We start from the raw sequence: 26,609 nt of genomic DNA on the forward strand, positions 1-26,609 counted from the left end.
CCGAACTGGTTCCTTCCCTGGCGTTGAGTTCCCGGCTATGCACTTCCCCTTTGCCCATGCCGTGCCGAGATTGCTCGACGTAGAGGGCTTCGGTGTCGGCTCTCCCTTGCTGCTGCCACGTGAAATGAAGAGCAGAGACCCTTCAAGTCGAATGATCCGAGATAAATGCCATGTAGACATCGACTCCTTCTATCGCCATTCACCAATAGACAATGCCTGATCCTCCAGAGAAATCGTCTCCTGTGAAGCACCAGCATACATCCACTCTCGCTGCTCCACCGACTCTATCCCTACCAGCATCACAGCCATTACCATCCAATTTCGGCTCTCCTAGTGGTCCTACGGTAAACATCATTCCTGGGACTCCCGCGGCAGAGATCCATGAATCCTCGTATGCGATCCCGACTTTTGCACAGCGTGTTGCATCACCACCGGGATCAGTCAGCTCTCATCAATTCCTCAGTGAGAAGGATCTACTCTCACCTACAAGATCATTTCGACGAGCCGATACCTTTCGTTTCGAAGATGAGCTCGAAATTGCACGAGCTGAGCAATTAGCCCAAGAAGCTACCGTTCAGGATAAGACCTCGCACAAGGGTACCAGGCTAACGTCGAAGACGACAGCTGCTCAGGATGATTTTGACCGTCTGGCGAACCGGAAGGAGCATGGGCAGCACCCTGGATTATGGAGACCGCCAAAGGAGCCAATCACTGCTTTCGGGAAGCTGTTCTTGAAGTTGCATCATTACTCCATCCTCACCCGGTACTTCTTCTACATGCTGCCAGTGGCACTCGTCATCCTCATCCCTTTGTTTATCGGAGCTTTCACATTCTACGACGCCAGCATTGGCGGCGTGAGAATGATGTGGTTCTTCATCTGGGTGGAAATCCTCTGGCTGACCCTCTGGGGTGCCAAGATCGTCTCGAAGGCCGTACCTCCGATTATTGGTGTGATTTGCGGTACCTTCACGAACAGCTTCAAGAAATGGAGGAACGTTGCTGGACAACTCGAACTCCCTATCACCCTCTTCCTGTGGACACTCAGTTTCTGGGTCAGTTTCTTGCCATTGATGAAGCATAATCATGTCGATGGGAATATCGCTACAAAGGATTGGGAAACATTGATGAACCGCGTTCTTCTTAGTTTGTTCATTGCTATGGTGATGAACGTCGTCGAGAAGGTCATCATTCAGATGATCGCTCTCAACTTTCACGAGCGTCAGTACGAGGATCGTATCACGCTTTCCAAATTCCAGATTTCGAGTTTGGCGAAGATGTACCAGTTCTCTCGCGAACGACTGAAGAACGTGGAAGATGAGGAGTTTGAGCTGCCTGATCCTGATCAACTCCCGTCTGGTGCTCGCACACCAAGACAAAACATCAGGAGTGTCGCCAAGACTGTCGGGAAGCAGGCGAAGCGTGGTCTCAACGCAGCTACCGACGTCGTCGGTAAGGTGGCCGGCGAGATTGCAGGTCGTCGTGTCGCCATGACCACGGATGCTCTACAGGTTGTTCTTACCCTTCTCAGTACCACTCGCGGTTCCCAGACTCTCGCACGCAGAATCTACAAATCCTTCTGCACTGACGGGGAAACCGTGTCAACTGACGAAGGTGAAGAGGAAGTTGTCAAGATGGATACCCTAGCCGACGCATTCGATAGCCAGGACGAAGCCGAAGCCGCCTTTCAAATGTTTGATAAAGACATGAACGGCGACGTTACCTGCGAAGAAATCGAGATGGCCTGTGTCGAGGTCGGTCGTGAGAGGAAGGCTATCACGACTTCCTTGAAAGATCTCGATAATGCTGTAAGCAAGCTGGACGATATCTTTACGTTTATCGTTGCAGTGATTGCGCTTATTGTCTTCGTGAGTTTGATTTCGAGGAGTGTTTCGGGGATTCTCACAACTGCTGGCTCGACCTTGCTTGCGCTGTCTTGGCTGTTCTCGGGAACTGCGCAGGAAATCCTGGCGTCTCTTGTCTTTATCTTCGTTAAGCATCCGTTTGATGTCGGAGATCGTGTTGATGTGCCCGTGAATGGTACTGTCACTTCGCTCATTGTCAAGGAGATCCGCCTCATGGCAACGGAGTTCAGGATGCTTGATGGGCGTATCGTGCAAGCACCCAACTCTATCTTGAACACCGTTTTCATTCTCAACATGCGCCGCACGGGTGGTGTCGCTGAAGGTGCACCCGTCATCCTCAAGTTCGGCACAACATTGGAACAGATCGACGCCTTAAGACAAGCCATGCTCGACTTCGTCCGCTCCGAAAAGCGAGACTTCAAGCCGGATATCCTGACAGAGTTGACCGACGTACCCGAACTCCACTCCGTCAAACTCAGCGTTATCTTCTTCCACCGCTCTAACTGGCAAAACGAAGGCCTCCGCATCGCGAGGAGAAACAAGTTCATGTGTGCACTCATGGTCAACCTGCAACTGCTCAAGATCGAGTCCCCAAACAACCTCTGGCCTGGCACGACCCAGACTACGCCGATGTATGTTCATCACTTCAACAATGGTGCGATGGGTTCTCCGCCGAATTATGCTACCTCGCCGCCTTCGCCTTCGGGGTCTCCGCCAGGGTCTGCGAGTGGTGGTGCTGGGCAGATTCATAGAGCTGATACGCACGACTCGATGGGCCATAGGATGACGCCTATTCCTGAGGAGCAGCAGCCTGTGTCTCTCAAGGACCAACGTAAGCGTGTTGACTTTTCTCTGGGTGCACGCAGGCTTGTTGCCAGTGATGACATGACAGACATTCATACGCTCGACGAAGGTCGTTCTGTGCCTCAAGTTGCTTATGAGCAAGCTGAAGCGGAACGTCAAGAGCGTGAGCAGGGTTTGACTAGGCAGACCTCGAGGCAATCTCAGAACTCTGCGCAAAACTCGCGTTCTTCGTTTGATAGCCACCAGACGCAGGGTAGCAAACTTGCACGCCGTTTTACCGGGCGTCATAGGAGTGCATCTCTCAGCTCGATGCAACGCAAGCTTGTGGGCCCTCGCGGTTACCGTGAAGGACACGGGAATAACGGTGGTCATGTCTTTGACCGCAACATAGATGAACCTTTGCCAGAAGAGGAGGAAGCCGCGGAGTTGGCGGAGATCAACGTGGTTAGGAATGACATTGCGAACGCTGAGTTCGAGCCTAGAAGGCCTGAGCCTGCGAGGTTGAATATCTCAGATGATATGAGCGCATATAGGCCCAGGAGGCTTGAGACGCATTGATAAGGCAACGCATAGAAGATTTTTTGGATATCCTTATTGCTAGATCTAGAAGGTCCCTTGCTCGATACAATACATGATACCGTGTAACAAACTTTCACTAAGGTGGTGACCTCCCACGCATACGTATTGACAAATATTACTTTCTATTGAGACCCAAACAGACGAAGAACAGATGCTGCAAACATAACCAAACAAGAAAAACGAAAACCTATCGCTGAACATACCCTGCCCTTTCCACGGCATCTATCGCCTGTACGTATCACAAAGAAACCGACCCACAAACCTGTATATTGTCCGCTGCATAAGCCTTGCAGCCACAGCCCATACCAAATATGCTAGCTCTGCTTGCGTCGCTCACATGATGATGCACTTCTTCTTTTGCTTCTTCGCGCCCGTGGTCTGACCGCCATTTCCGCGTCCACCAGCCGCCCGGCCCCCGGGCATGTCACCCCTTCCTCTTCTGATCGCCCTCACGACTTCGTAGAACGCCCTCTCCACGTTAACACAGTCCTTCGCACTCGTCTCGATCCACTGCGCGCCGAGCTCCCTGGCAAGTGCCTGACCTTCCTGCGCACTGACCTCACGCTCCTGATGTCTGTCGGCCTTGTTACCGACGAGCATGCATGGTGGCGGGAGAGATTGCGGGGTGTCTTTTACGCGCGTAAGCTGTGAGTGGAAGCGAGCCAGACGGTCGAAGGTTGGTCGAGATGTGATAGAGTAGACGAGAAGGAATCCTTCACCATCCCTGTTCGCCCTGATGTTAGTACCGCTATGCGATAGAGGCAGACGACAGCAACAAACCTGATCCACTGATCCCGCAAAGCTGTATATTCTTCCTGTCCCGCAGTGTCCAAAACCTCCAACATGCAGCTCTGGTCATCGATGACGACCTGCTTGCGATATGAGTCTTCGATAGTCGGATCGTAGGTCTCAACGAAGTGATTTAAGCAGAGTTGAATGGTAAGAGCAGTCTGTCAAGCAGATCATTAGCATACATCTCGAAATTGGACGCGTTGATCGAGAGGAACCCACCTTTCCGACACCACCATCACCCAAGACCACCAGCTTGTAGAGCGTCAACTTGCTAGCCATGTTGATTTGTATAGATGAAAGACGCGATCGACTTGTTGCTCGGAAGACTGGTACCGATCAGAGATTAAGAATACCGATGGCGATCGAGCACAGGAGGCCGCGTATGCACTGAGGCAGATGTACTGGACACTGCAAAGACGTGTCAGCCGAGAGGGATGTCGGACAAAGACGATAAAATACACACCAGTCAAATATACAAGGACGATACTGTCCTTCCTTCCTTTGGGGGATGCGATTTGTGGTTTGCTCGTTTTGACCCGCTTACGCGATTTGAAGGGCGGCGTGCAACGGTTGCGATTGCGGACTAAAAACCGTAACAAGTGCATAAGTCGGCCGCGGACTGGAAGAAGCTTGCGGAGCACGGTCGCACGTGTACGGGACAGCAAGGAGGGGGGGTAGACGATACCGCTGGGAATATGGGAGGATAGATTAGACGACGTCAAATGCCATCAGGAATATTCGGGTATTTCAGTTTGTCCCGATTTATTCGGCCTCGATGACAGCCAGCAGTGTACAGATCTAGCTACTACGTGGTATCAAAACATGCTTAGAACCTAGGGGACTGACCACAACTCTTCTTCACCTTCACCTTCTGGCAGGGCATAGCTTAGCAAATCTATGAGCTCGAGATCTGAGTCCGAGTCTGAGCCTCAGTCTGAGCTTGAGTGTGAGCCCTACCATGGCTCATTCTCACAGGACACACACCTTTGGATTCCTGCCGACCAATCCGCAGCACACTCATCACATAAAGGCATCATATGCACATCAAGATCCCAGATGTTCAACCCCAATCCCTCCTTACATACTCTCTGGAAATCGTCTTTGTAACTCGCCAAACGGCTGATGCCATTCCAGGGTTCATTGAACCGCCGATTTCCGTTACGACATCCCTGTCTGTGCCCCAAGCAAGCCATCACATCGAACCCTATGTCTAACCGTACCATTTGTGCCAGTAGTCCGTGGTATGTGGACAGATAGGGCGTCTTTTGCTTGTAGTAGAACTGGGACTTTCCCGCAAACTGTGTTTCGTCCACATAAAAACCATCAATATCCGCGCAATCTAGTCTTTGCAGGGACGATGTCAGCCGCTTCATATGTGGATGTTTTGCTGAAGATGCGGGTGGATCTGGTCGACCGGGTGGGAAGCGATACGTAAACTTTCCCAGGAAGGCCGAAAGTGCTGCCGAGTTCACCTTCGTGCATCCCCTAATAACAAGTCGTTCCAGGTACGGTACCATCAATATGACATCCCTGACAAACTGAATCGTTATGCCAGTCCCACTAACATCAAGGTATGTTAATCCTCTCGTCCATTTCGTTAGCCCAAGCCTCCTCAAATCCTTCACCTTCAACTTTGATAGGTTGGCGAATGAAAGTTTGGTAGGCGAAGCTGTCGGGAGAGCAATTTGCGTCGCCGATCTGACAGATCGAGAGGTGCAGAGTAAAACGGAGATAGCCTGCGCAGTTTCGATGCGCGGGAGAATACAAGACATAAGAAGAGGGTTGGAGAGGACAGAAGCGCCAGCGGACTCTTCCATGCTGAATGTAATTGCGCTTCTTCAAGCGCTGACAGTAAGGCAACACCGAGCCAAGCCTGCTTATGGCGACTCGATCACGCACAAATCAAACACGAACGGGCAAACAGATGACCCTGGTCCCAGCAGCAATTGGCCATTCAAATACAAGAGCCGATGATTGCAATCAAATGCACCGAGAAAGCAGGTCGATCTACCTGGTAATTCGGTTGCTCGATCGAAAACTGGTGGTGGCGTTCATGCCGTTGCTTGTTCATTTGGCCCAAAACGATAAGCTGCGCAGAGCCGCAGGTCGTGCAGGTATAGCCGGAGCAGGCCAGGAAGAGGTCAAAACGAGCTGCTAAAGGAATATTTTGCTACGTCTCATCAGGCTCTTTGTTCTCCTCATGTTCAGGTGTAATCCCTTTTCCCCGGAGTTGTACAGAGTTGGGTGCGGGAGGACCCTGGATGTTGAATGCGGGCGCGTCCTCGGTAGGGTGAACCGGAACTCGAAAAGGAGAAACCTTAAGTTGTACGCTGCAGAGTGTACACTCGGACCCAGCTCAAGACCAGCGAAGCAATTGCATGCGGTCGCGTTAAAGAATCATCATATTTGACTGCTGTTCGTCGTCTCTGTCGGCATGTCGCTTTCCGCGAAGAAGTCATACGGTGCTCTTTCGCATCATAGGTCGGCATCTCCTGAACGATCGCGGACTCAACGCCCGTCACGGTCGCCAGCGCGCGAGCAGGATCAAAATGTGGATGACGAAAGGACGCACAAGTCAATGGTGGGTATGCTCACTTTGCTCAATGGTCAGTATCGCTAACTTTGTGCAGTTGACCGTCGCGCTTGCAAAAGCGCAGACAGCCGTGACGTACGACACTGCCAACAATACCAAGATGGCAATTGCGGCATATGCGCAGGCTTGCGATCTTCTCTCAACTGTTATGCAGCGTACCAAGGCCCCGGAGGACCACGAGAAGCTCTCGAGGATTTATTCGACATATGCTGACAGAATGCGCCTCCTTATTGCAGAGGCACCAGCACCAGAGACGAACAAGGACTTGCCTCCCTCGCCGCCTGCAGGCGAAGAATCGGACGGTGAATACCAAGAATACGATCATATCGATCAAGATTATGAAGACGATTACAACGATATCGAGGAGGCGGTCTTAGGATTTGGTGCACGTATTCCCTCAAGGCTTGGCCCACCATCTCCAATGAGACCGGAATCCGGGATTCTGGGGATGAATGCTATGCCGCAGTTTTATCAACAAATGAATGCATTAAATCCTTCATCGATGCCTCCTCCACCGCAGTTTGATCCTGCATCTGTGGTTTCTCCTGGGCATCGTCCTCCGATGACTGAGCGTCAGTCCTCCTCGACGTCGACGACAGCCACAACAAGCCGGACATCCCTCGGGTTTTCAGCTCAACGCGATTCAGCATCTACCATCGCTACATCTCCGGGCAATTCACCCATCCGGACACATGAGCCATTTCATCAACAAACTGGTGAACTGCCTCCATCAAGTCGGGGCCACCGGCGAAAGAAGTCGAGTCTGTCAGCCAGCGGAGATTTCGAGAACGTACTCGGAGCAAATGACGTACAGTGGTTGAACACGATTGATGAGGTGTCGAGCCGGACCAGCTCTCCATCAAGCCGGCGAACAGATCCTGCAGATACTCAGCCTTGGCAAGGGCGAAATTCCCCCAATGTCCAATTACGGACCGAGAAAGGCTTGAGTGAACTTTTTGAGGATACGGATCCCGAGGATGACATGGATGACACAGATCGTCTGCTGACCGAGATTACGCGTACACTTGGTTTGAACGATTTGGATGAAGGCCCAGAAGATGAATACAACGCATTGAACGACTCCAAGAGAACGTCCGATGCTTCCTCTGAAGCTGCACTGTCCCACAGAGAAGGGCAAGTATTGCGGGTGCCTAGTGTTCGTCAGCGACGGCTACCTCAGATTCAGAACCTGTCAATAAGGACGGTGACGGAATCAGCAAAGGAACCACCCGAACCATCAAGACCGGCCACTGCCGCAGCTCCACAACCTCCAGTGATGCCATCAATGCCACCGCCTCGTGCACCACTACGAGCGCCTGCGATGAGCCAGAGGAATTTTACAGCACCTTTACCGCAACTTGTTGCTCCACCAATGACAAAGTCATCTTCGAGCGGCGGGCCGCCTGGTTCAGCTAGAATGCGACCGACCACACCAAGGAGAGTCATGACAGACTATTCCGTGCCAATGCTGAACGGGTGGCCAGGGCAACGTGCTTATCCACCCCGAGCGCCAGGAATGCTTCGGATGCAATCTCAGAATTCATTACGGAGCATCGATGTTACGCTAGCTGGTCGTGCCACCCCGAGAAATGAGGATTACTCGCCTACAAGCTCGATCTTTGCTTCCAGTGAGTATGCGATGTCCTCGGCTGCATCGAGCTTCTCGTTACCCATGTCCGGCGGGGCTCCGGACCGGAAGATCGACTTCTTCGACGATAGTTTGTGGGATCTTACCCCTGTTATCGAACCACAACCAGAAAGCACATTATTCCGTCCGTTCTGGCTGATGCGAGTGATTCTGAAATCGCTCAGAGAGGGAGCTCATCTTACGCCAAACCTTTACATCCCTCAAGACATCTGGATGATGAAGAGTGTCAAGCTCAAGGCTGTGGACGAGAAGATAAATGCCTGCGAGATTCTCGATAACGGCCTCAGGAGGGTTGGTGGAGTACCCTATGGCGACATCGAATCGCTTCTAGAAGCTCTTCTACAATTCCGCCTAGTCATGGAAGGAGTCCAGGCTACTCTTACGAAGAAGCTCGGCGAAGAGTTTGGGGGAGACGGTGGCAGTGAGAGGCCAGGCTTGGGTGCCGGGTGGAAGATGTCCCAGGCGACGCTGTCTCTGAAGGCGAAGTTCAAGAGCAAGAAGGACAGTGGGGCGTCGAAGCTGAATGCGCTAAGTGGTGAGAATGAAGTTATGTTCGAGGGACCCAATGCTGCATACATGAATGCACTGGCGAGGATGTTGGATCATGCACAAACGCTTGGTAAGTTGTCTATAATGGACTGTACATATGTTTAACTGACAATCTTACAGAGAAAATGTACGGACACTTCGACGTACACAATCTCCCCAGCAAATCACAAGACCGGTTCAACAAGTCTTTCCGACACGCAAGTGATTTCTTCGGAGGTGTAGTCTGTAAGTTCGTCATGGCGGACGTCAGTGTTTTACTGGAGAAATATCTCAAGACAGGTAGAGAGTGGATGGAACGCTAGGTTGCACATGCTTTCGTGAACGGATTGCTCGATTGCTGTTCTGTTCTTGTTTTTGGTGCAAGGTCTGCGGGTTCAGACGGAGTCAACATCATCATCTATTACGGCTTTGGAGTTGTGTTTTTTTTTTTTGCATACTATATTCATGGCTTCGATCAACTGGGCTATAATATTTTTAAGGTAGGAGCTGCTTATAGCTGTTTACGACGTGATATGAATGGAGTTCTCGTCATTCAGGTTCACAAGGTTCATTTTAGATATGTGTAGAAGTAACAAGATTGTATTGAATAATATAATAACCCATTGAAACAGAAGAGCACTCAGCATACGAAGTTTTCTCAACAACCGCAGGGGTCCGAAGACCAATGCTTGTCAGGATTTTCAGTGTGTGTATTTACCATCATTGCGCTCTTCCTTTCCGTCTCCCAGAACGATACGACTGATTACAACGTCAAACATATCGCACAAGAAGAGAGAGAGGATGAATCAAGGCCTTGCACCCCCGAGAATAGTCGGAATTGAGTTATCACATCCGAGGATGAGACGCCGTACATTGCACTGAAGTTGCTTCTCAGCAAACAACCCCCGCGACAGCCTCCCAAGATCCGTCATCCTTTGCAGGAGGGACCGTGTCTTTCTGTTACTGTCACAAGCCTGTTAAGGCCAGGCCCTTCGAGAGCTAACACGACTGAGTCGAGTTGTATGAGGGAGATTCTCCGACCTTAGCCCCCTCGCGTGAAAAGAGAGGATATCAACCCAAGGGCCTCTATCCTTTCCGTGTGTGTAGCGAGGAAGTACGGCATTCGACGGTGCAAGGACTTGACTGGGTGTTGCGTTTGCGGAGGAGCAGCCAAAATATATAGCCCAGGGCGAGGGACGGCCGCCGTGGGAACTCCCGCAATTCACTCGCAGAAAAGCCTGAACCGGTCTCCAGAATAATTCACTTTGATGAGCTGGACATGCCGCGATATGTCTCCAGTTATCGAGGAGGATCAATGTCCTGCGAAAATTGTTCATGAACACGTGCATACTCAGGGCTGCGGGTATAAGACCGAGGAACCCCGCGCGTACTGCGAAACCTTACAACTATACGTTCCAACGATGAGCAGGTTTACTCCGTTTAGGCGACCGGTCTAATCAATCGTGTCGACTCGTCGCTCCTGCTGGTTTCGCAAGAGGCCAAAGGGAGTGATGGGCGCTGTGGATATCGCCCTGCCTCCACCACCATTACAAGGGGCGTTGTAAGCAATCTGAGGTTCTTCCGTCTTGTCGCACTGGTTGTCTGGTTGCGGCAGAGGAGTAGTTGTATTGTGTTAGTGACGACGAGCAAGTGTTTGTTCGTCGTTTTATCATTTGCTGGCCTTGGGGATGAGTTAGCATCCGAATGGAACATGGCAAATCTGCCAGCGTGATAGATAGCCGTACCGACAATAAACCCGTTGATCCGTACCCGCTTCCAACCACCTTTATTCATACTCCCATTTCTCTTGGCCCTGTACGCGTCGGTCTCGGCATCCCCCATGTTGCACCGATGCTCCGCCACGCACGTCCTCGCGCTATATGACGCTGGTAATCTCGAAGGTTCAACGAGACATACAGACAAACATACACCACCATGAACGCAATTAAGTTGCAGGTAAGCTGATTCGAACATGCCTCTTGACAATTCATTGACTATTTTGTCCAGCGAAAATTCCCGCAGTTTACTCAGCAGGATGTTTTCCAGCTGATCAATGACTTTCGAAACATCGACGTGGATGACAAGGGCTCGGTTGACCAACAGACCATCATCCAGGCAGTTTCTAAGACTGAGCGCGGTACTACCTACGACCAAATTCGCTCTACTCTGAAACAATGTAGCATTGATGCCACCGGTCGCGTCGAGTTGGATGACTACGTGGAGTTGATGTCAAAGCTGCGCGACACCAGTGCTCCAGCTCAGAACGCTCCCGCTACCCCCGGAAAGCCTTCCGCATCGAAGAAGACCGTCCAGGGATCTAGTGCAAACGTTTCTCACACTATCAACGCCGACGAACAGACCGAGTTCACCAGACACATCAACTCCGTCCTTGCCGGTGACTCTGATGTCGGAGACCGCCTTCCCTTCCCCACCGATACTTTCCAGCTGTTCGACGAGTGTAAAGATGGTCTTGTGTTGTCCAAAATGATTAATGATGCTGTACCGGACACTATCGACGAGCGTGTTCTCAACAAGGGCAAGGGTGGAAAGAGGATCAACAACTTCCAGATGACCGAGAACAACAACATCGTTATCAACTCTGCAAAGGCTATCGGATGCTCCGTCGTCAACATTGGTGCACAGGATATCATTGATGGAAGGGAGCACTTGATTTTAGGTCTTATTTGGCAAATCATCCGTCGTGGTTTGCTTGGCAGAATCGATATCAAGTACCACCCTGAGCTCTACCGTTTGTTGGAGGAGGACGAGACACTCGAGCAGTTCCTTCGTCTTCCCCCTGAGCAGATTCTTCTCCGCTGGTTCAACTACCACCTCAAGGCTGCGGGCTGGCACCGTCGTGTCACCAACTTCGGCAAGGACGTCAGTGATGGTGAGAACTACACCGTCCTCCTTAGCCAACTCGGCCCCAACGTCTGCTCTCGTGCTCCTCTCCAGACCCAGGACCTCTTGCAGAGGGCGGAGGAAGTCTTGCAGAATGCTGAGAAGCTCGACTGTCGCAAGTACTTGACCCCTACCGCACTCGTTGCTGGTAACCCCAAGCTTAACTTGGCTTTCGTTGCCAACTTGTTCAATACCCACCCTTGTCTCGAGCCTCTGGAGGAACACGAGCGTCCCGAGATTGAGGACTTCGATGCAGAGGGTGAGCGTGAAGCCCGTGTCTTCACTCTCTGGCTCAACTCCTTGGACGTCCAGCCTGGTGTGCACGACTTGTTCGAGGATCTCAAGGATGGTCTGGTCTTGTTGCAGGCGTATGATAAGGTCATCCCTAACAGTGTTAACTGGAGACACGTCAACAAACCCCGTGCCGAGGGCCAGGAGCTGTCTCGCTTCAAGATGGTCGAGAACACCAACTACGCCGTGCAGCTCGGTCTTGACAACCGTTTTTCCCTCGTCGGTATTCAGGGTGCTGATCTCACTGACGGTCAGAGAACGTTAACTTTGGGTTTGGTGTGGCAATTGATGAGGAAGAATATCGTCAAGACCCTTGCTGCTCTTTCCAAGGGTGGACGGGAATTGACTGACGGCGACATGGTCAAGTGGGCGAACGAGATGGCTTCCAAGTCCCGATCAAGGCGTTCTCAGCCTATCCGTTCCTTCAAGGATCCAGCTTTGAGGGACGGTACGTTCTTGTTGGATGTGCTTGAGGGACTGAAGCCCGGATACGTTGACTATGAACTCGTTACCTCTGGACGATCCGATGAGGATTGCTTGCTGAACGCCAAGTTGGCTATCTCTATCGCGAGAAAGGTCGGAGCTTTGATTTTCTTGGTACCGGAGGATATCGTAGATGTTCGCTCAAGGTTGATCTTGACGTTTATCGGATCGTTGATGTCGGTGCAGTAAAGAATTCGAGAGGAAGGAAAGAGGAAAGACAGTGTACGAAAGAAGTTCTGTATTCTCGTTACCCTTTAACTTTGTATATCCGTTTGTAATTTGAAGTCCAGGATAGATTAAGCGACTTAGGCGGAAGTCGGGATCGTCCAGCCGACCGCTTCCCCGCAAAGCCCCACACTCGACGTCGTTAAGTATCTAGACGCTATGGAGGGTAAGATCAAGTACTCCAAGGCAAACGAACGAACAGTCAATTGAAGACGATCCAACATGCTCGCGTTCAAGTCTTCAGTCCGACCGGCTGGATCATCGGTTTGTACTCCTTCCATGTTGTAGCCTTAGGACTTCTCGCTGATCTATCTCAGTTCCGTCGAGTGATCACAGCAGTACGGAGGCTTCACATTCATGAACACCAAGCAAACGATCTTTTGAGACACCATGCGATTAGAATTCCTGCAGGCGGGATTGCCCGCACGCCGGCGGAGGCTCGCGCCGTTGCGGAACAGCTTGAGAAGAGTGGGAAGACGGCGTATATGGTAAAGGCACAGGTGTTGGCCAATCAGAGGCAGACGGGGACATTCGAGAATGGTGTAAAGGGTGGAGTCAGGGCAGCAAGCAGGTATGCTATACGCTCAGTCTGTTGATCCGGAACGAACTCATCATGATTGCAGTGCCGAGGATGTTGAGCGTGCCGCCCGGGACATGCTCGGACACCGTCTCACTACGCCAGCACCCACCACCAACCCAGCTGGACTCCCCACAGCATCCGTGCTTGTGACAGAGAAGCTCGATGGCCGTCAGCTTTACCTCGCCATCACATGTGATCGCAAAACCTGCGCACCCATCGTCGTCTGCTCCCGCCGCGGCGGCATTGAACTGGAGAACCTCGACCCAGAAAGCATCCATCGCATTCAAATCAAATACTCCAAAGGAATCACCGACTACGTCGCTGCTAGCGTCGCCAGTGCCCTTGGTTTGGGTATCGACCAAATGAAGAACACCCTCGAAAAACTCTGGACAATCTTCAAAGAGAAGGAGGCACTCATGTTGGAGATCAACCCTTTGATCGAGACAACTGAGGGCAAGGTGGTTTGTGCTAGTCCGAAGTTTTCATTCGACAATGCTGCGAGGAGTAGACAGCCTGAGTTATTTGGGGCCGCGTCTAAACACGACGGGTCGACTGGATTGAGGGATGTTTCGCAGGAGGTTGCGGAGGAGGTGAAAGCGGAGGAGGCTGATCTGGTATACATCAAGATGTTTGAGGGGAATGTTGGTACGCTCGGTAGGACTTCCTCCCTCCTAGTTGACAAACCATCTAACGGTGATACCAGTTAACGGAGCCGGCTTGGCAATGTCGACCCTCGATACCATCGCTCACTATGGTGGAGCTTCGGCCAACTTCTTAGATGCCGGAGGTCGAGCAACCTCAGAAACCATCAAACAGGCTCTGACGCTTATCCTCTCCGACAAGAGAGTCAAATCAGTCCTCGTTAACATCTATGGTGGTCTCACACGAGGAGACATGATTGCTAACGGTATCATCCTGGCTGCGAAGAGTCTTGATATCCACGTACCCGTAGTGGTCCGGATTCAGGGAACGAATTCTAAGGAGGGACAGCAAATTATCAGGGAAAGCGGATTGGGATTGATCAGTTGTGACGGGATGGAGGAGGCAGCGAGGAAAGCGATCGAGTTGGCGAATGCTGAGGCCTAGCAGAAGCAGCTGACATATACCGTTTGTTACCATTGAGTGAGATTCACTTATTTCAAGTGCATAAAATGCAAAGGCTGAACTGTGCGTGAGGAATCCGGACTGAAGTCACCCGTTCCCGCGCGTACATCTGTCCGGCAGCAACCCCGCGTACGCCCTCTCCGCACTCCCCGCTCGTATAGGTACACCCTGACGTCGTCATGTAAATAAACTCTGTTGGCCTTGAATCCTTCAGCAACCGCTTCAGCAATGGACGTACCAGGCTTCGCACTTGTCACCGGCGCCGGATCAGGGATCGGCCTGGCATGTGCCATGGTTTACGCAAGAGAAGGTTCCGCAGGTGTCTGCTTGGCTGACATCAGCCCCGAAGCTCTACAGAAGGCATCCGAGCAGGTACAATCTGTCGCTACCAACCCCGAATTCAAAGCAATCTCTGTGGTGGTCGATGTCAGAAGCGAAGAATCCGTCAACAAGATGGTCAGCGAAACCATCAAAGCATTCGGAAGATTAGACTACGCTGCCAACTGCGCCGGCGTCTCCTTCAAGCCTGGTCATGGCCACGAAGGCGGTTGGTCGATGACAAACTATGATTTCGTTACCGATATCAACTTTCGCGGGGTCTTTCTCAGCACGAAAGCCGAAATCGCGGCCATGAAAACACAGGAGCCTCGGGACAACCCGCGTCGACCTGACAAGAAACAACGAGGGTCCATTGTGAACATTGCGTCTATGTCTGGCTTAGTGGGATTGAAGAACTCTGCGGCGTACGCGGCGTCAAAACATGCTGTTGTGGGGTTATCGAAGAACGCAGCAATTGATCATGCCGAGGATCTCATCCGCTGCAACGCGGTATGCCCGGGGTATATCTATACAGCGCTGACTCAGAATGACACGATCAGGGCAAAGGCGGAGAAGTTGAGTGCGGATAAGCCTATGGGAAGGCTGGGCGAGCCGGAGGAGATCGGGGATGCTGTTGTCTTTTTGAGTGGAGGCAGGGCTAGTTTTGTTACTGGAACTGCATTTTCCGTGGATGGCGGATATACCGCTGTTTAGTGATTGGATATATCGAACATACCTACTATTCCACATGACGTGCAGCCCCCCCTTTGGGAATACTGGGTAACCAACGTGAGAACCTCTCAATAACTCCTCGGCAACCCCAATACCCTCTCCCCCAAGAAATTCAAGATCATCTCCCTACTGACCGGCGCAATCCTCGGCACAAAACTCTCCCTCAAGTACCTCTCCACATGAAACTCCTGCGCATACCCCATCCCACCATGCACCATTACCGCCCTTTCACACGCCTTGAACCCCGCTTCCGCCGCGAGGTATTTAGCAGTATTAGCAGCAACACCGACCGCGACGGCTGGAGCACCTGAGTCGTAGAGTCGTGCGGCGTGGTAGGTTGTGTGTGTTGCTGCGAGGAGCTGGGCGTAGGAGTCCGCGAGTGCGTGTTGAATGGATTGGTTTTGGCCGATGGGACGGCCGAAAACAACGCGTTCTTTTGCGTAGCGAGCGGCACGTTTGAGGGCCGCGTAGCCCAATCCTAGTGCTTCTCCGGCGAGGAGACAGCGTTCTGCGTTCATTCCATGTAGGATCTGCTTGAATCCGTCGCCTTCTTTACCGATGAGCGAGGAGGCTGGGATAGGGTAGTCCTCGAGGAAGATCTCGTTTGCGTCGACTGCCCTACCGCCCATTTTCGGGATCTTGGACATGGTTAGCCCGGGGTGGGAGCGGTCTAGGGGAATGTAGAACATCGATAGGCCGGAGGATGGTTTGGTCACTTGTTCGATGGGGGTTGTTCGAGCAAGGAGGATCATGTTTTGGCATTGTTGGGCGTTGGTGATCCATCTGTAGAAATGTCAGCTTGTGATCCGAAGGGGTTGTTTAGAAGTACTACATCTTGCTTCCGGTGACGAGGTATGAGCCGTCACTTCGTTTTTCAGCCTTCGTCCGCAGACGTAGTGTATCGAGTCCACTCTCCGGCTCGGTCACACCGAAACACGCTCTTTCCTTGCCACTGATGAGCTTTGGTAGGAACTCTCCCCTCTGCTCCTCCGTAGCGAACTTCGCAACCGGCATCGTCGCATAGATATTCGCATGGACAGTCTGAGCCCCCGCAATCCCCGCTCCGCTCTCCGCAATAGTCTGCAACATCACCGTAGCCTCACTAATTCCTAACCCAGCACCTCCCAAATCATCCGGCAACGCAATTCCGATCCATCCGTCTTTGGCGAGCGCAGCGTGCAGGTCACCGGGGTATTTCCCGGTTGCGTCCGCTTCGGCCCAGTATGTATCTGGGAATTGGGAGCAGATTTTCTCGATAGACTCGCGGACCATGACTTGGGATTCGGAGAGGATGGAGGTATCCATGCCTGCGAACTCGATTCCGGCGGAGGTGGATTGCGAGCGGATCCCGACATTGGCGGATCTGATCCGCCAGCCAATTACTCTCGCCAGATCCGTCAATGGCCTTCGTACAACGTTCATTCTTGTCGATATACCGGTGTTGATTCTTCCTTCAATGGCCCTTGGTGTAGCACTCCCGAGGTCGCTTCCCTACAGTCGACCTGTCGCCAAATGATGCCGCTTGCCGACACCGCAAGCGCGACGTTGATCCGCGGAATGTGGGGAACGCCGGGTTGTCCCGCGAAGAGGAGAAAGATCCAATACTTGAAGGACAGAACCGAAGCTGTATCAATTGACAAAAACGATGTTGTCGACGATGAGATCAAATACTACCAGGGCGGTACAGCGTCGTCTCTTCTCCTCCTCCACCTCTCAAAGATATCGGGATGGATCTTACCAAGACACAATCAAGAACCTCAAAATCGACGAAAACACCCGTATAGTCTACCAGGGGTTCACCGGAAAACAAGCAACAGTCAATGCACAGCAAACAATCGATTATGGTACGAAGGTAGTAGGCGGCGTCTCTCCTAACAAGGGTGGATCAGGCGCAACTCATCTTGGTCTACCCGTCTTTAAGACCATTGAGGAAGCAGCACGGGAACTCAAACCACATGCTACAGCAGTTTTTGTCCCAGCGCTTTCTGCAGCCGGTGCGATTGAGGCTGCGATTGAAGCGGAGATCCCGTTGATCGTATCCGTGGCCGAACATGTCCCTATCCATGACATGCTCCGCATCAACCAGATCCTCCGCGCACAATCTGCATCACGTCTCGTTGGACCAAACTGTCCTGGTATCATCGCTGCCGAAGCCTGTCGTATCGGGATCATGCCACACCTGACCTTCCGCAAGGGCTGTGTGGGTATCGTCTCGAAATCTGGAACGTTATCCTACGAAGCGGTGGGGTCAACATCCAACGTTGGATTGGGGCAATCGATCACAATAGGAATGGGAGGTGATCCCATGCCTGGTACAGATTTCGTCGATGCGCTGAAGATGTTCCTCAAAGATCCCCAGACCAAAGGCATTATCGTCATCGGCGAAATCGGCGGAGAAGCGGAGTTCGAGGCAGCAGCCTTCCTTGAGGAAAACAACATCGGACCGAACAAGAAGCCCGTCGTGGGTCTTGTTGCGGGGTTGACGGCGCCGTTTGGGAGGGCTATGGGACATGCGGGGGCCGTGAGGTTGCCTTGGGAGAGGAGTGCGGATGAGAAGAGGAAGGCGCTTGAGAGGGCGGGTGCGAGAATTGTTGTGCATCCTGGGGAGACTGGACAGACTATGATTGAGTTATTCAAAGAAGCAGGGATTGACTGGACGCCCGTGCCCGAGCGTGAGTATTCTAGCTAGTCTTATCGAAGATTGGAAGCTTCTCGCAGTATACCAAAAGCGAGCTCGTGTGACCTTCTTCGAACTTTAAAAATCGCTATCTCTTGCTTTTGCCAGGCCGAGGGTGCGGGCCGAAATTCCCAGCAGGCAGGTGCCAACAGCGCGCCAATGACGCTGGGCCCTTCCCCACATGTGAAATTCCATAGACCCTACCGTATCCTGGAGTACCCCGCACGCAATTGCGCAATGACCTGAGATATGTTGATCGCTTGGAATTGCCGTACATAAAGGTCCCTTGATCCGCCCTCCTCCAACTCCAGAGATCAACCATGAAGGCACTGATCAGACCGTTTACACGCTCGATACCCTCAGCAGTACCGCGCACTGTGATCCGCGGCCAATTCCAGCAGATCAGACATGAATCGACTGGCTGGATCAGTACGGAACAGGTCGCAGCGCAATTCAACGAACACCACGTAGGGAAGTCGTACACCCGAACTCAATACCTCGACGCGAACCAGATCGCGCTGCTCTCGTGTACTCTCAACCGCTCTGATCCATCTACCCTTGATCCACAGCAAGGAACTCCAGTTCCGCCAGGATGGCATCTGGTTTATTTCACACCGCGTATCATGACGTCTGACCTCGCCCCAGACGGCAGCGACGCAACCTTCAACCCGGGCAAGCCCTTCACCCGCCGCATGTGGGCTGGCGGCGAGATGATCTTTGAGCGAGACAATGAGTTGGCGATTGGTGATACAGTCACTGAGACCACCGTACTCGAGTCCTGTGATATCAAGCATGGAGCGAAGGGCGGGGAGATGTTGGTTGTAGGTGTGAAGAAGACGTTTGAGAATGAGAGAGGGTTGGCGGTAACGGATAAGAGAAATTGGGTGTTTCTGAAAGCTGCGAAGGCTGCTGCGGCTGAGGGAGGGAAAGGGAAAGGAGAGCAGAAGGTGGTGGATGATGAGGCGCGGAGGGAGGCCGGGAAGAAGGTAGCGAGCGACAGTAAGTTGCAGAGCGCTTCCAGCAATGGTGATCCACTGCACTTGCCTTTTCTCTCCAAGTCAAGGTCTAACGTGTGTTTAATAGATACAACCCCACTGTCAACGCGTTCGGTAACACAAGACCCAGCGACCCTCTTCCGCTACTCAGCCCTTACCTTCAACGGCCACAAAATCCACTACAACACCCCCTGGACCCAAACCCAAGAACTCCACCCCGATATCGTCGTCCATGGACCCCTAAACTTGACCCTCCTTCTCGATTTTTGGCGCGACACGCACGCAAAGCGAATCGAAAACTTATCACTTCGAGCGTTGCGGAGTGCGGAGTACGATGTGAAGGAGGAAGAGGATAAGGCTGAGCCGAGGATCCAGAGGGTGAAGTATCGTGCTATGACTCCGGTCTATGCCGGGGAGAGGTATGAGTTGAAGATGAGGGATGTTGAGGGGGAGGGGAATACGAGTGAGTTGTGGGTGGAGAAGGAGAATGGGGCTGTTGGAATGAAGGCGTCCGTTGAGTCCTGGGCTTGACGTGTATGATATAGCGATCTGCTGTACGGACACTGTTATCTATGTCAGCGTATTCTTACTCGTATACAATAAAATAGCATTGAAACCGTGAGAATTATGTCTCTCCTATGATTGTGCGCGGGCCGGCCAGCTGCATTGACTGGTGGGAAAGCGCGTGACTTCCGACACTGGCAATTGCGGGGTCTGATCAGGACTCGTTCAATTTACCGCCAGCAACGGATGCAATGATTCGAGGTGGGGGCGATGTCTTTCGTATAAAGGGAACGGCAACGTCTCCGCGGACGGTTGTAGCAGAACGGGCTCGCATCAAACAACTCAAGATCAATGATTATGGCGCCTCATGCTGACGAAGCTGAATTTCTTCCCGTAACTGATGAGAGCACACAATCACTCCGTGGAGGAGGAGAGGGAAACAGATTGGCCGGAAAAGTGGCAGTGGTGACGGGTGCAGGCAGTGGATTCGGAGAAGGTGTGTGCTCAAAGCTCTCCGCTCTCACTCGTCGTCTAACGGAATTTAATAGCGATTGCGAAGAAGTATGCTTTTGAAGGAGCAGCTGTCGTCTGTGTCGACATGAACGAGAAAGCGGCTGCACGTGTCGCTGGGGAGATCGGAGGGGAAAAGTGTATCTCGTTTAAGGCGGACGTGAGCAACTTCAAAGATTGGGAAGCTTTGATCAAGAAATGCAAAGAAGAACTCGGTGGGATTGATATTCTTGTCAATAACGCTGGGACGTCTCATAAGAACAAGGTACGATATCGGAGAATCAAGGACGTGCATGAGCTCGTGCTAAGGTCAACTATCGTACAGCCAACTCTGGAGGTGACAGAAGACGAGTTCGACCGCGTTTTCGCCGTAAATGTCAAATCCATCTTTCACTCGGTCCACGCCGTGATGCCCCTCCTCATTGAACAAAACCGCGGCGGAAGCATCATCAACACCTCCTCCATCGGCGCTCACCGTCCTCGTCCCGGACTCAGCTGGTACAACGCCAGTAAAAGTGCCGTAACCAATGTCACCAAATCACTTGCAGCAGAGTATGGACCCAAGGGTATCCGTGTGAACGCTATTTTGCCTCTTATGGCTGCTACAGGTCTTATTGAAACGTTTATGGGGATGGAGAACACGGAGGAGAACCGGGCTAAGTTCGTGGGAAACGTGCCGATGGGGAGGTTGTGTACTCCGGAAGATGTTGCCAAAGCAGCGCTTTTCCTTGCAAGCGACGACTCGTCTTTCATTACGTAAGTAAATTCCGGTCAACATTGAGTACTGTAGCTGACTTGGTAATGACAGTGGACAACAGCTTGAGGTTGATGGAGGGCGCGGGATCTGAGTTCGCGGCTTTGTAACTTACCCCGAAATACCCTCTTCAATATGATATGGCGCTTATGGTCGTTTAGTTTGTGCGTCACCTGCTTGTAGTGCCAAGTCACCCGCCCTCTATTTTAACGTCCAGCGTAGAACCACCAAGAATCGGTCCAGTCATGGAACAATTACCTTCGTTTAACAAGCTGGAACTGCAAACGATTCGTGGTTTACACCGAGTCTTAAATTAGGTTTTTGGTTGTCAATGGCGTATATGCACGCGGGAAGTATCAGCCACGTGAATTAACGTTGCTTGATACCATATGCAATTGTAAACACCGGGCCACTGACAATGTCACAAGGCCGGAGGCGGTCCTCAACTCGACTACTTTCGTTATAAAGGTCGTCGAGGAGGTTTGCTTTACTCGACAACTGTCAGCGAGTTTGAATAGGAGTACTTGATTTTGTTTCTCTGATCTCCTCGCGACATGACAGAATGACCGACTGCGATCAAACGACATCGCTCTCGCCAAAGTTGTCTGCCGAACAAATCACAGGTCTTGAGACGTGAGTGATATCTGCCATTTGTCTGTGGTCTCCTAACACTAGTCCACAGGTGGTGGAAGAGAGGCTGGCACTACGCTGGTGTCAGCAGCTGCGTGACTATGGCCAACGATTTGACAATGCGTGTTACCGACGAGCTCGAAGTTTCCCTCCAAGGTAAGTATTCTCGGAAGATCTAGCTTGTGAACTCCTGCTTACCCATGGACCATCAGACGCTAGTGACTATCTTTGTGAGTACCAGTCTCGGCTGAGGAAGGAAGACCCGGAGAAGCATCACGCCTACGTACGTGACTAATGTTCACGACCTTTGTGTCCGAGAAGCTGAAATATTGTATTCAGTTGAACTACGTGGTGTGGAGGTGGATGTATACCTGCCCAGTCAATTACTTCGACAAGTCGACTTGGGCGGACTTTGCTGATTTCCCAGGCTACGAAAGAAAATCCCATGCATCGCCTAAGCGCACGCACGCCGAGATGAACCACGCAAAAGAGAAGCATTCTTCAACCAAAAAAATCGGGAGATCAGCTTCCGTCTCTAAGGCATCGCCCAAGAAAGTGAAGTTCACGTTTCCGTCGCCGCCCGCTTCCACGGCTTCGACTTCCTCACAGTCCGTGGACTCCACAGCCCCCGTCCTAGAAGAATGGGAGGCCTTGTTCGAGGACACTTTTTTGACCGCCCCAATTGGCGCCGTTACGCTCCCAAGCGCCAATGCCCTAATCTCGTCGGCTGTAAATGAGGCTCGTGGAGGTGGGTATAACCGCGGAAGACGTGCTTCCGTCGCAACCATGCAGTTCGACATGGATGGCACCCGTAAGGAGATGATGATTGGGGATGTACCTGGAGTGGTTGGTGGTGGGCTATCCTTGGCGGCGCAATATGGGGGTTATTCTCCGTTACGGTAACGGTCCGCAGGAGTGCACGTGCGAAGGTTGAACACGAGCGGCGAGGGAAAGGAACATTTTCATCAGCCCTAGTCTTGTAGTCGCAGTTTGGTTTATCATGTATCTTTATAAGCTTTTACCTTCCTAGTATGAATCGCAAGCTATTATTCAATCCTGGTCATTTTTGGTCAGTCGACCCGAAATTGCGCTGCGACACCAATTCGGGCGTCAGCGGACCGATGCCGCCTCGCTTTCAGCCTTGGACGCAGGTTTCGACCCGTACATTCCGGCTATTACTTTCCAGGCCTAGCAAGGAAGATCGTCAGTAATACCCTCAGGTGGTGTATGATTTGAAGAACGAAAGGCTTGGGTATTCACAGGCATTTCCTTAGTTTCCCACGCGCGTGGATGAATTGTCGCGTTCAAGGGGTATGAGACGAACGCCGGGCTTTCCCTCCCACTATTACAAGAAGAACTCGCGTAGCTAGTGAAGCAAACTTCGTCATGATCGTCGGGGTTCATTCCTGCGCCGTCTGAAGGCCCATCTGCGGTACCGGCCGTGATAAAACGCGGGTGGCCGATGGCACAACTACTTCGGTACAGATTGACGATATGATAGGACGTCAAGACACGGTAGAATGTAAGACCACTAATGACTTGATCACCCTTCGACGGGCATCCCTATGCTATTCAGAATGTCTATAAAGCAAGGTTTTCTCAGAGCCTCCTCATCCCTCCTCGTAGTTCCTTTTGCCGCCCAACTCGCCCATCATGAAGACCGTTTTCACCCTCTTTACTTGCCTCGCCAGTCTCACCTCTGTCATATCCACGTCCTACCCGTGACTTGGACTCGACTACACCTCGCCTGTCTTGCTCCCTGGTTATTTTCTTACCAAGCTTGCTGACGGTTTCAAGCACGCTCGTGACATTGTCATCGACAGCTGCGGTAACCTCATCTTCGCCTCGCTCGGGGACGGTATAATTGCCTTGAAGCCTGAGTGGAATGATGTCTGTCCCACCATCGTCGAGACCAAGGTGCTCGTTCCCGATGACGGCTTGAACTTCACCTCCGCCATCACATTGTCTCCCGATGGCAAAACCATCTTCGCCACGACTCCCCAACTTGCCTTGGGTTGAGAGTACGATATTGACAGCTTGCTCTGTCACATCTGAAGCCAAGGTTGTGGTTACGGGAATGGCACCTGGGCCGGTCGCTGAGGCAATTAGTCGCGCCGTTGCTATTCCTCAGGATAACCCCGATGTTCTGTTTATCAACCGTGGTCTCGATACTCCCGACATTGACAACGCAACCGCGTTCATCGACAATAGCAAGGGTATGATCCAGGCATTCGACCTCACCAATATGCCTGCCGATGGATACGACTACACCACCGACGGCACAGTTTTCTCTTGGGGTCTCCGCGACACCGTGGGATTCCCGAGGACGCTAGTGGTAACTTCTGGGTTACCGACAACGGAGCCGATGGCATTACCCGCAACGGTGTTCCCTTGACCGACAACCCCGGCGACGAATTCAACTGCTTGGGCAAGTACGACGCGTTCTCTACCTCCCCCCCTCCTAACCCCGGGTACCCATTCTGTCACACCAGCTGGAACGTCTCGTCATTGCCAGACTCCGCAGACCTCAGTATCGGCACCGGGTTGTTGCTTGACGCCTCCGTTCACGTTGACTCATTCTGCGCCGAGAACAGTATCCCGCCTCGTATCTCCTTCCTTACACACACAGCACCCCTCGGCATCGCATTCTACAAGCCCGAAACTCCCTCCTCCGGCAAAGACCTCGTCGGCTCCGCCTTCGTCTCACTCCCCGGCCCAGCAGGCCATAGCATCGTCGTTGTCCCCTTCAAAGACGGAGAACCCGCCGCTCCTGCTGACTCGGGAAAGGGGTACTACGACTTTGTCTGGACATCGCCGAGCGTGAATAAGTCGCAGTGTAGGTCTGCGTTACTTCAGGCTCCTGCGGGGATTGGTTGTCTGAGTCCGGTGGGGTTGGTATTTGATAAAAGGGGACGGCTGTACTTCACTGCGGATGTTACTGGTGAGGTCTTTGTTGTGACGAAGGACCAGCCTGAGGATTGTAGCGGGGACTGAATGCGTTGATGATGAATTGAATGGACAGACAATCTGAGATAATATCCATAGCACACCGTATACGTAATCAATAACCTAATATTTTGATCCATCATGCCATATGCATGCAACATTTGTAAACGAAAGTGAAACGCCAATCCCCTTACTCTTCCCAAAATCCAAAACGACAGACGGACACGTATCAGTAACCAGCCTAAATGCGCCCCCTCTCATCCAAAACCTCCTCCCAACTATCCCTCCTCACCGCCAAATCCCCCTCGCCCTCATCCGAATCCCTCGTCCTTATCCGCCCCAGCGCTTCCGTCGTAACAGCATCATCCTTCACCAACCCCATCCTCTCCTCCTCCGTCGGCGCTTCCCTTTTCAGAAACCCACCAAACGAGAATTGTTTCCGGAGTTGTGGTGTGCGTGGTGGTTTCGGTACCGGTTCATCCAACTCCACCGCCGCTTCGTGCTCGTGCTCGTGGCTGAGATCAGGGAACGTCTCGAATACGGACGGTTTCGGGGACGGCGGGGATAAATGCGACACAGGGAATGTCTGGAGCTGCGCGGGAGCGGTATCGGGCATTTGAGAGATATTGCCAGGGCTGATACCTGGTGTCGTCACTCTCGGGTCCTGGAAACTTGTCTTTCCGTTTCCTCCTGGTCCCCAGGTTTGTGGTGCGAAACTTATGTGCCGGCCGCCTTCGCTAGGGACGCCCAGGTGTCCTTCCTCGTCGCCGCGTTTGTAGGACATCGAGCGTTCCGTACCAGCCGAGAACGAACTCATCCTATGCGGCAACTCCGGGATTTGTGGAGCCGCACTCGTTCGCCTTGATCTAAGTCGAATCCCCAACCCCTCCTCCAACCCTGACGCCCTCGAAGTCCGCGCCCGTCGCATCGTCGACATCCGCCTCCCCAACATCGCTCCCGGACCCGCCAACGCCTCAGCCCCCGGATCATACTCGTCTTGTTCCGCATGTACAGCAGTTTTGACATCATCGAGATCTCCCCTCAATACCTCCGTATCCGAGACATTCTTCGCGCTCTTGGAGAGTTGAAGGAGGACGACCCCACCACAGATGACGAGGAATCCCATACATACCGTAACGATGACCGTAGGCGTTCCTTTGAAGCCTTGGAACATAATTGCCGAGGCGACGATGGTGGAGGCGGTGAAACAGACGTAGTATGTTGGTGTCACGATGGCTGTGTTGAATATGTTCAGGGCTTTGTTGAGGTAGTTGATTTCGGTGAGGAGGGTGATGACGACGAAGACCATCAACACATACATAAACCAATGATTGAACTGCGGCGTTCCACTCGCTGCTGTAACAATACTTGCTCCCAACCCTTGTGTAGCAACGACAGATAATCCACCGATGAGGGAGCAGATTGCGATGTAAATTAGCATGTTGTCTTTTCCCCACTTGGGTCCAGCCCAGAATGCGAGGATGAGGGAGGCGATGATGACGAGGGAGCCGTAGACGAGGAAGGGCCATGAGAGCATATAGTGCTGGACATCCTGAATTGTTCGCGCGGATTGCTGTTCGGGTGCATTGAGTGTAATAATAACCGCGCCGACGATACACTGCGCACACCCAATCTTCCCAACGAATGGTAGCCGCTCCTTCAGGAATATGGATGACCCAATTGCGGTGATGACGACGGATAGTGCGCCGAGTGGTGTGACGAGGATGGCCTCGGTGAATGCGTATGCCAAAAAGTTACAGATTTCGCCGATGATCATGAGGACCATTCCTGTCCACCATATCCAGCTCTTCAAATAGCCATGTCCTACACCAGCTTCCTTCTGGTCTTTGGTATTGGCTTGTAGTAATCCCTTCTTCTTAAAAATGAAGCTCACACCGATGAAGAACCCGGAACTTACGGCAAGTGCGATACCGATTCCCTTGTAGAGTGAGGCATTTCCTGATCCGACGATGGAGGAGGAAGAGGAGTCTACTGATGTCGAGTTTGACATGTTTCGTAGATGGCGGTGTCTACGTTACAGGTCGTCCAGGAGATTCCAGGGGGATGATTGTTGACGTCTCCTATTTGGAGGTTCGTGCGATTGCTTGGCGAGATGCGCGGGATATGCACGTGTGATTATAAGGGAATTGTTG

General features: G+C 52.2%; 15 protein-coding genes across 15 annotated transcripts; 11 read left to right on the forward strand and 4 right to left on the reverse strand.

Moving 5' to 3' along the window:
- Window positions 1-212: 212 nt before the first annotated feature.
- On the forward strand, window positions 213-2,591 carry SAICODRAFT_56689 (uncharacterized protein; the record flags this gene model as incomplete). Its single annotated transcript, XM_019169471.1, has 1 exon — window positions 213-2,591. A coding segment is annotated over one exon (2,379 nt), but the record flags the coding sequence as incomplete, so codon positions are not given.
- A 664-nt stretch (window positions 2,592-3,255) lies between these two features.
- On the reverse strand, window positions 3,256-4,578 carry SAICODRAFT_65667 (small G-protein Ras2). The gene is made up of 4 exons (XM_019170166.1): window positions 4,501-4,578; window positions 4,257-4,445; window positions 4,026-4,195; window positions 3,256-3,969 (listed from the first exon to the last, which is right to left on the reverse strand). Exons 2-4 carry the CDS (start codon window positions 4,314-4,316, stop codon window positions 3,579-3,581), a joined length of 621 nt encoding a protein of 206 aa, XP_019024357.1. The 5' UTR covers window positions 4,317-4,445; window positions 4,501-4,578; the 3' UTR covers window positions 3,256-3,578.
- A 412-nt stretch (window positions 4,579-4,990) lies between these two features.
- Window positions 4,991-5,854, reverse strand: SAICODRAFT_25329 (uncharacterized protein; the record flags this gene model as incomplete). Its single annotated transcript, XM_019166845.1, has 1 exon — window positions 4,991-5,854. The coding sequence occupies one exon, from the start codon at window positions 5,852-5,854 to the stop codon at window positions 4,991-4,993; it is 864 nt and encodes a 287-aa protein (XP_019024358.1).
- A 514-nt stretch (window positions 5,855-6,368) lies between these two features.
- On the forward strand, window positions 6,369-9,350 carry SAICODRAFT_19169 (uncharacterized protein). Its single transcript, XM_019166059.1, has 3 exons — window positions 6,369-6,618; window positions 6,668-8,897; window positions 8,948-9,350. The coding sequence occupies exons 1-3, from the start codon at window positions 6,472-6,474 to the stop codon at window positions 9,127-9,129; spliced, it is 2,559 nt and encodes an 852-aa protein (XP_019024359.1). The 5' UTR covers window positions 6,369-6,471; the 3' UTR covers window positions 9,130-9,350.
- A 1,362-nt stretch (window positions 9,351-10,712) lies between these two features.
- SAICODRAFT_92362 (putative fimbrin) lies at window positions 10,713-12,670 on the forward strand (the record flags this gene model as incomplete). Its single annotated transcript, XM_019171802.1, has 2 exons — window positions 10,713-10,762; window positions 10,814-12,670. The coding sequence occupies exons 1-2, from the start codon at window positions 10,742-10,744 to the stop codon at window positions 12,668-12,670; spliced, it is 1,878 nt and encodes a 625-aa protein (XP_019024360.1). The 5' UTR covers window positions 10,713-10,741.
- Window positions 12,671-12,928: 258 nt separating this feature from the next.
- On the forward strand, window positions 12,929-14,372 carry SAICODRAFT_35093 (uncharacterized protein; the record flags this gene model as incomplete). The annotated part of the gene is made up of 4 exons (XM_019168401.1): window positions 12,929-12,970; window positions 13,024-13,277; window positions 13,330-13,940; window positions 13,990-14,372. The coding sequence occupies 4 exons, from the start codon at window positions 12,929-12,931 to the stop codon at window positions 14,370-14,372; spliced, it is 1,290 nt and encodes a 429-aa protein (XP_019024361.1).
- Window positions 14,373-14,549: 177 nt separating this feature from the next.
- Window positions 14,550-15,422, forward strand: SAICODRAFT_65672 (short-chain dehydrogenase/reductase SDR; the record flags this gene model as incomplete). The annotated part of the gene is made up of 1 exon (XM_019170167.1): window positions 14,550-15,422. Exon 1 carries the CDS (start codon window positions 14,619-14,621, stop codon window positions 15,420-15,422), a length of 804 nt encoding a protein of 267 aa, XP_019024362.1. The 5' UTR covers window positions 14,550-14,618.
- An 86-nt stretch (window positions 15,423-15,508) lies between these two features.
- On the reverse strand, window positions 15,509-16,745 carry SAICODRAFT_35094 (putative acyl-CoA dehydrogenase; the record flags this gene model as incomplete). Its single annotated transcript, XM_019168402.1, has 2 exons — window positions 15,509-16,223; window positions 16,273-16,745. 2 exons carry the CDS (start codon window positions 16,743-16,745, stop codon window positions 15,509-15,511), a joined length of 1,188 nt encoding a protein of 395 aa, XP_019024363.1.
- A 308-nt stretch (window positions 16,746-17,053) lies between these two features.
- On the forward strand, window positions 17,054-18,226 carry SAICODRAFT_30288 (atp-specific succinyl-CoA synthetase alpha subunit). The gene has a single exon (XM_019167644.1). It carries the CDS (start codon window positions 17,098-17,100, stop codon window positions 18,127-18,129), a length of 1,032 nt encoding a protein of 343 aa, XP_019024364.1. The 5' UTR covers window positions 17,054-17,097; the 3' UTR covers window positions 18,130-18,226.
- A 211-nt stretch (window positions 18,227-18,437) lies between these two features.
- On the forward strand, window positions 18,438-19,643 carry SAICODRAFT_7405 (uncharacterized protein; the record flags this gene model as incomplete). Its single annotated transcript, XM_019170913.1, has 2 exons — window positions 18,438-19,143; window positions 19,201-19,643. 2 exons carry the CDS (start codon window positions 18,438-18,440, stop codon window positions 19,641-19,643), a joined length of 1,149 nt encoding a protein of 382 aa, XP_019024365.1.
- Window positions 19,644-19,973: 330 nt separating this feature from the next.
- Window positions 19,974-20,974, forward strand: SAICODRAFT_7406 (L-iditol 2-dehydrogenase; the record flags this gene model as incomplete). Its single annotated transcript, XM_019170914.1, has 4 exons — window positions 19,974-20,112; window positions 20,165-20,391; window positions 20,452-20,882; window positions 20,935-20,974. The coding sequence occupies 4 exons, from the start codon at window positions 19,974-19,976 to the stop codon at window positions 20,972-20,974; spliced, it is 837 nt and encodes a 278-aa protein (XP_019024366.1).
- Window positions 20,975-21,608: 634 nt separating this feature from the next.
- On the forward strand, window positions 21,609-22,589 carry SAICODRAFT_119519 (uncharacterized protein). The gene is made up of 2 exons (XM_019165357.1): window positions 21,609-21,666; window positions 21,723-22,589. The coding sequence occupies exon 2, from the start codon at window positions 21,805-21,807 to the stop codon at window positions 22,411-22,413; it is 609 nt and encodes a 202-aa protein (XP_019024367.1). The 5' UTR covers window positions 21,609-21,666; window positions 21,723-21,804; the 3' UTR covers window positions 22,414-22,589.
- Window positions 22,590-23,036: 447 nt separating this feature from the next.
- SAICODRAFT_119542 (uncharacterized protein) lies at window positions 23,037-23,390 on the forward strand. The gene has a single exon (XM_019165358.1). The coding sequence runs from the start codon at window positions 23,076-23,078 to the stop codon at window positions 23,295-23,297; it is 222 nt and encodes a 73-aa protein (XP_019024368.1). The 5' UTR covers window positions 23,037-23,075; the 3' UTR covers window positions 23,298-23,390.
- Window positions 23,391-23,482: 92 nt separating this feature from the next.
- SAICODRAFT_225502 (uncharacterized protein) lies at window positions 23,483-24,601 on the forward strand (the record flags this gene model as incomplete). Its single annotated transcript, XM_019166598.1, has 2 exons — window positions 23,483-23,807; window positions 23,873-24,601. The coding sequence occupies 2 exons, from the start codon at window positions 23,483-23,485 to the stop codon at window positions 24,502-24,504; spliced, it is 957 nt and encodes a 318-aa protein (XP_019024369.1). The 3' UTR covers window positions 24,505-24,601.
- A 774-nt stretch (window positions 24,602-25,375) lies between these two features.
- On the reverse strand, window positions 25,376-26,467 carry SAICODRAFT_56814 (DUF803-domain-containing protein; the record flags this gene model as incomplete). The annotated part of the gene is made up of 1 exon (XM_019169483.1): window positions 25,376-26,467. A coding segment is annotated over one exon (1,092 nt), but the record flags the coding sequence as incomplete, so codon positions are not given.
- Window positions 26,468-26,609: the final 142 nt, after the last annotated feature.

This window comes from Saitoella complicata (assembly GCF_001661265.1).
Source record: "Saitoella complicata NRRL Y-17804 unplaced genomic scaffold SAICOscaffold_11, whole genome shotgun sequence".
NCBI lineage: Eukaryota > Fungi > Ascomycota > Saitoellomycetes > Saitoellales > Saitoellaceae > Saitoella > Saitoella complicata.

What these genes read in the sequence shown, in the direction of transcription:
- SAICODRAFT_119542 (XM_019165358.1), top strand. Translation starts at nt 23,076, where the DNA reads ATGCTATTCAGAATGTCTATAAAGCAAGGTTTTCTCAGAGCCTCCTCA.
- SAICODRAFT_65667 (XM_019170166.1), bottom strand. Translation starts at nt 4,316, where the DNA reads ATGGCTAGCAAGTTGACGCTCTACAAGCTGGTGGTCTTGGGTGATGGT. An exon ending in GTGATGGTGGTGTCGGAAAG is followed by an intron (nt 4,196 to 4,256) that starts GTGGGTTCCTCT and finishes TCTGCTTGACAG; the next exon opens with ACTGCTCTTACCATTCAACT. An exon ending in TTGCGGGATCAGTGGATCAG is followed by an intron (nt 3,970 to 4,025) that starts GTTTGTTGCTGT and finishes CAGGGCGAACAG; the next exon opens with GGATGGTGAAGGATTCCTTC.
- SAICODRAFT_30288 (XM_019167644.1), top strand. Translation starts at nt 17,098, where the DNA reads ATGAGATCAAATACTACCAGGGCGGTACAGCGTCGTCTCTTCTCCTCC.
- SAICODRAFT_19169 (XM_019166059.1), top strand. Translation starts at nt 6,472, where the DNA reads ATGTCGCTTTCCGCGAAGAAGTCATACGGTGCTCTTTCGCATCATAGG. An exon ending in AAAGGACGCACAAGTCAATG is followed by an intron (nt 6,619 to 6,667) that starts GTGGGTATGCTC and finishes AACTTTGTGCAG; the next exon opens with TTGACCGTCGCGCTTGCAAA. An exon ending in GGATCATGCACAAACGCTTG is followed by an intron (nt 8,898 to 8,947) that starts GTAAGTTGTCTA and finishes ACAATCTTACAG; the next exon opens with AGAAAATGTACGGACACTTC.
- SAICODRAFT_119519 (XM_019165357.1), top strand. Translation starts at nt 21,805, where the DNA reads ATGTTCACGACCTTTGTGTCCGAGAAGCTGAAATATTGTATTCAGTTG.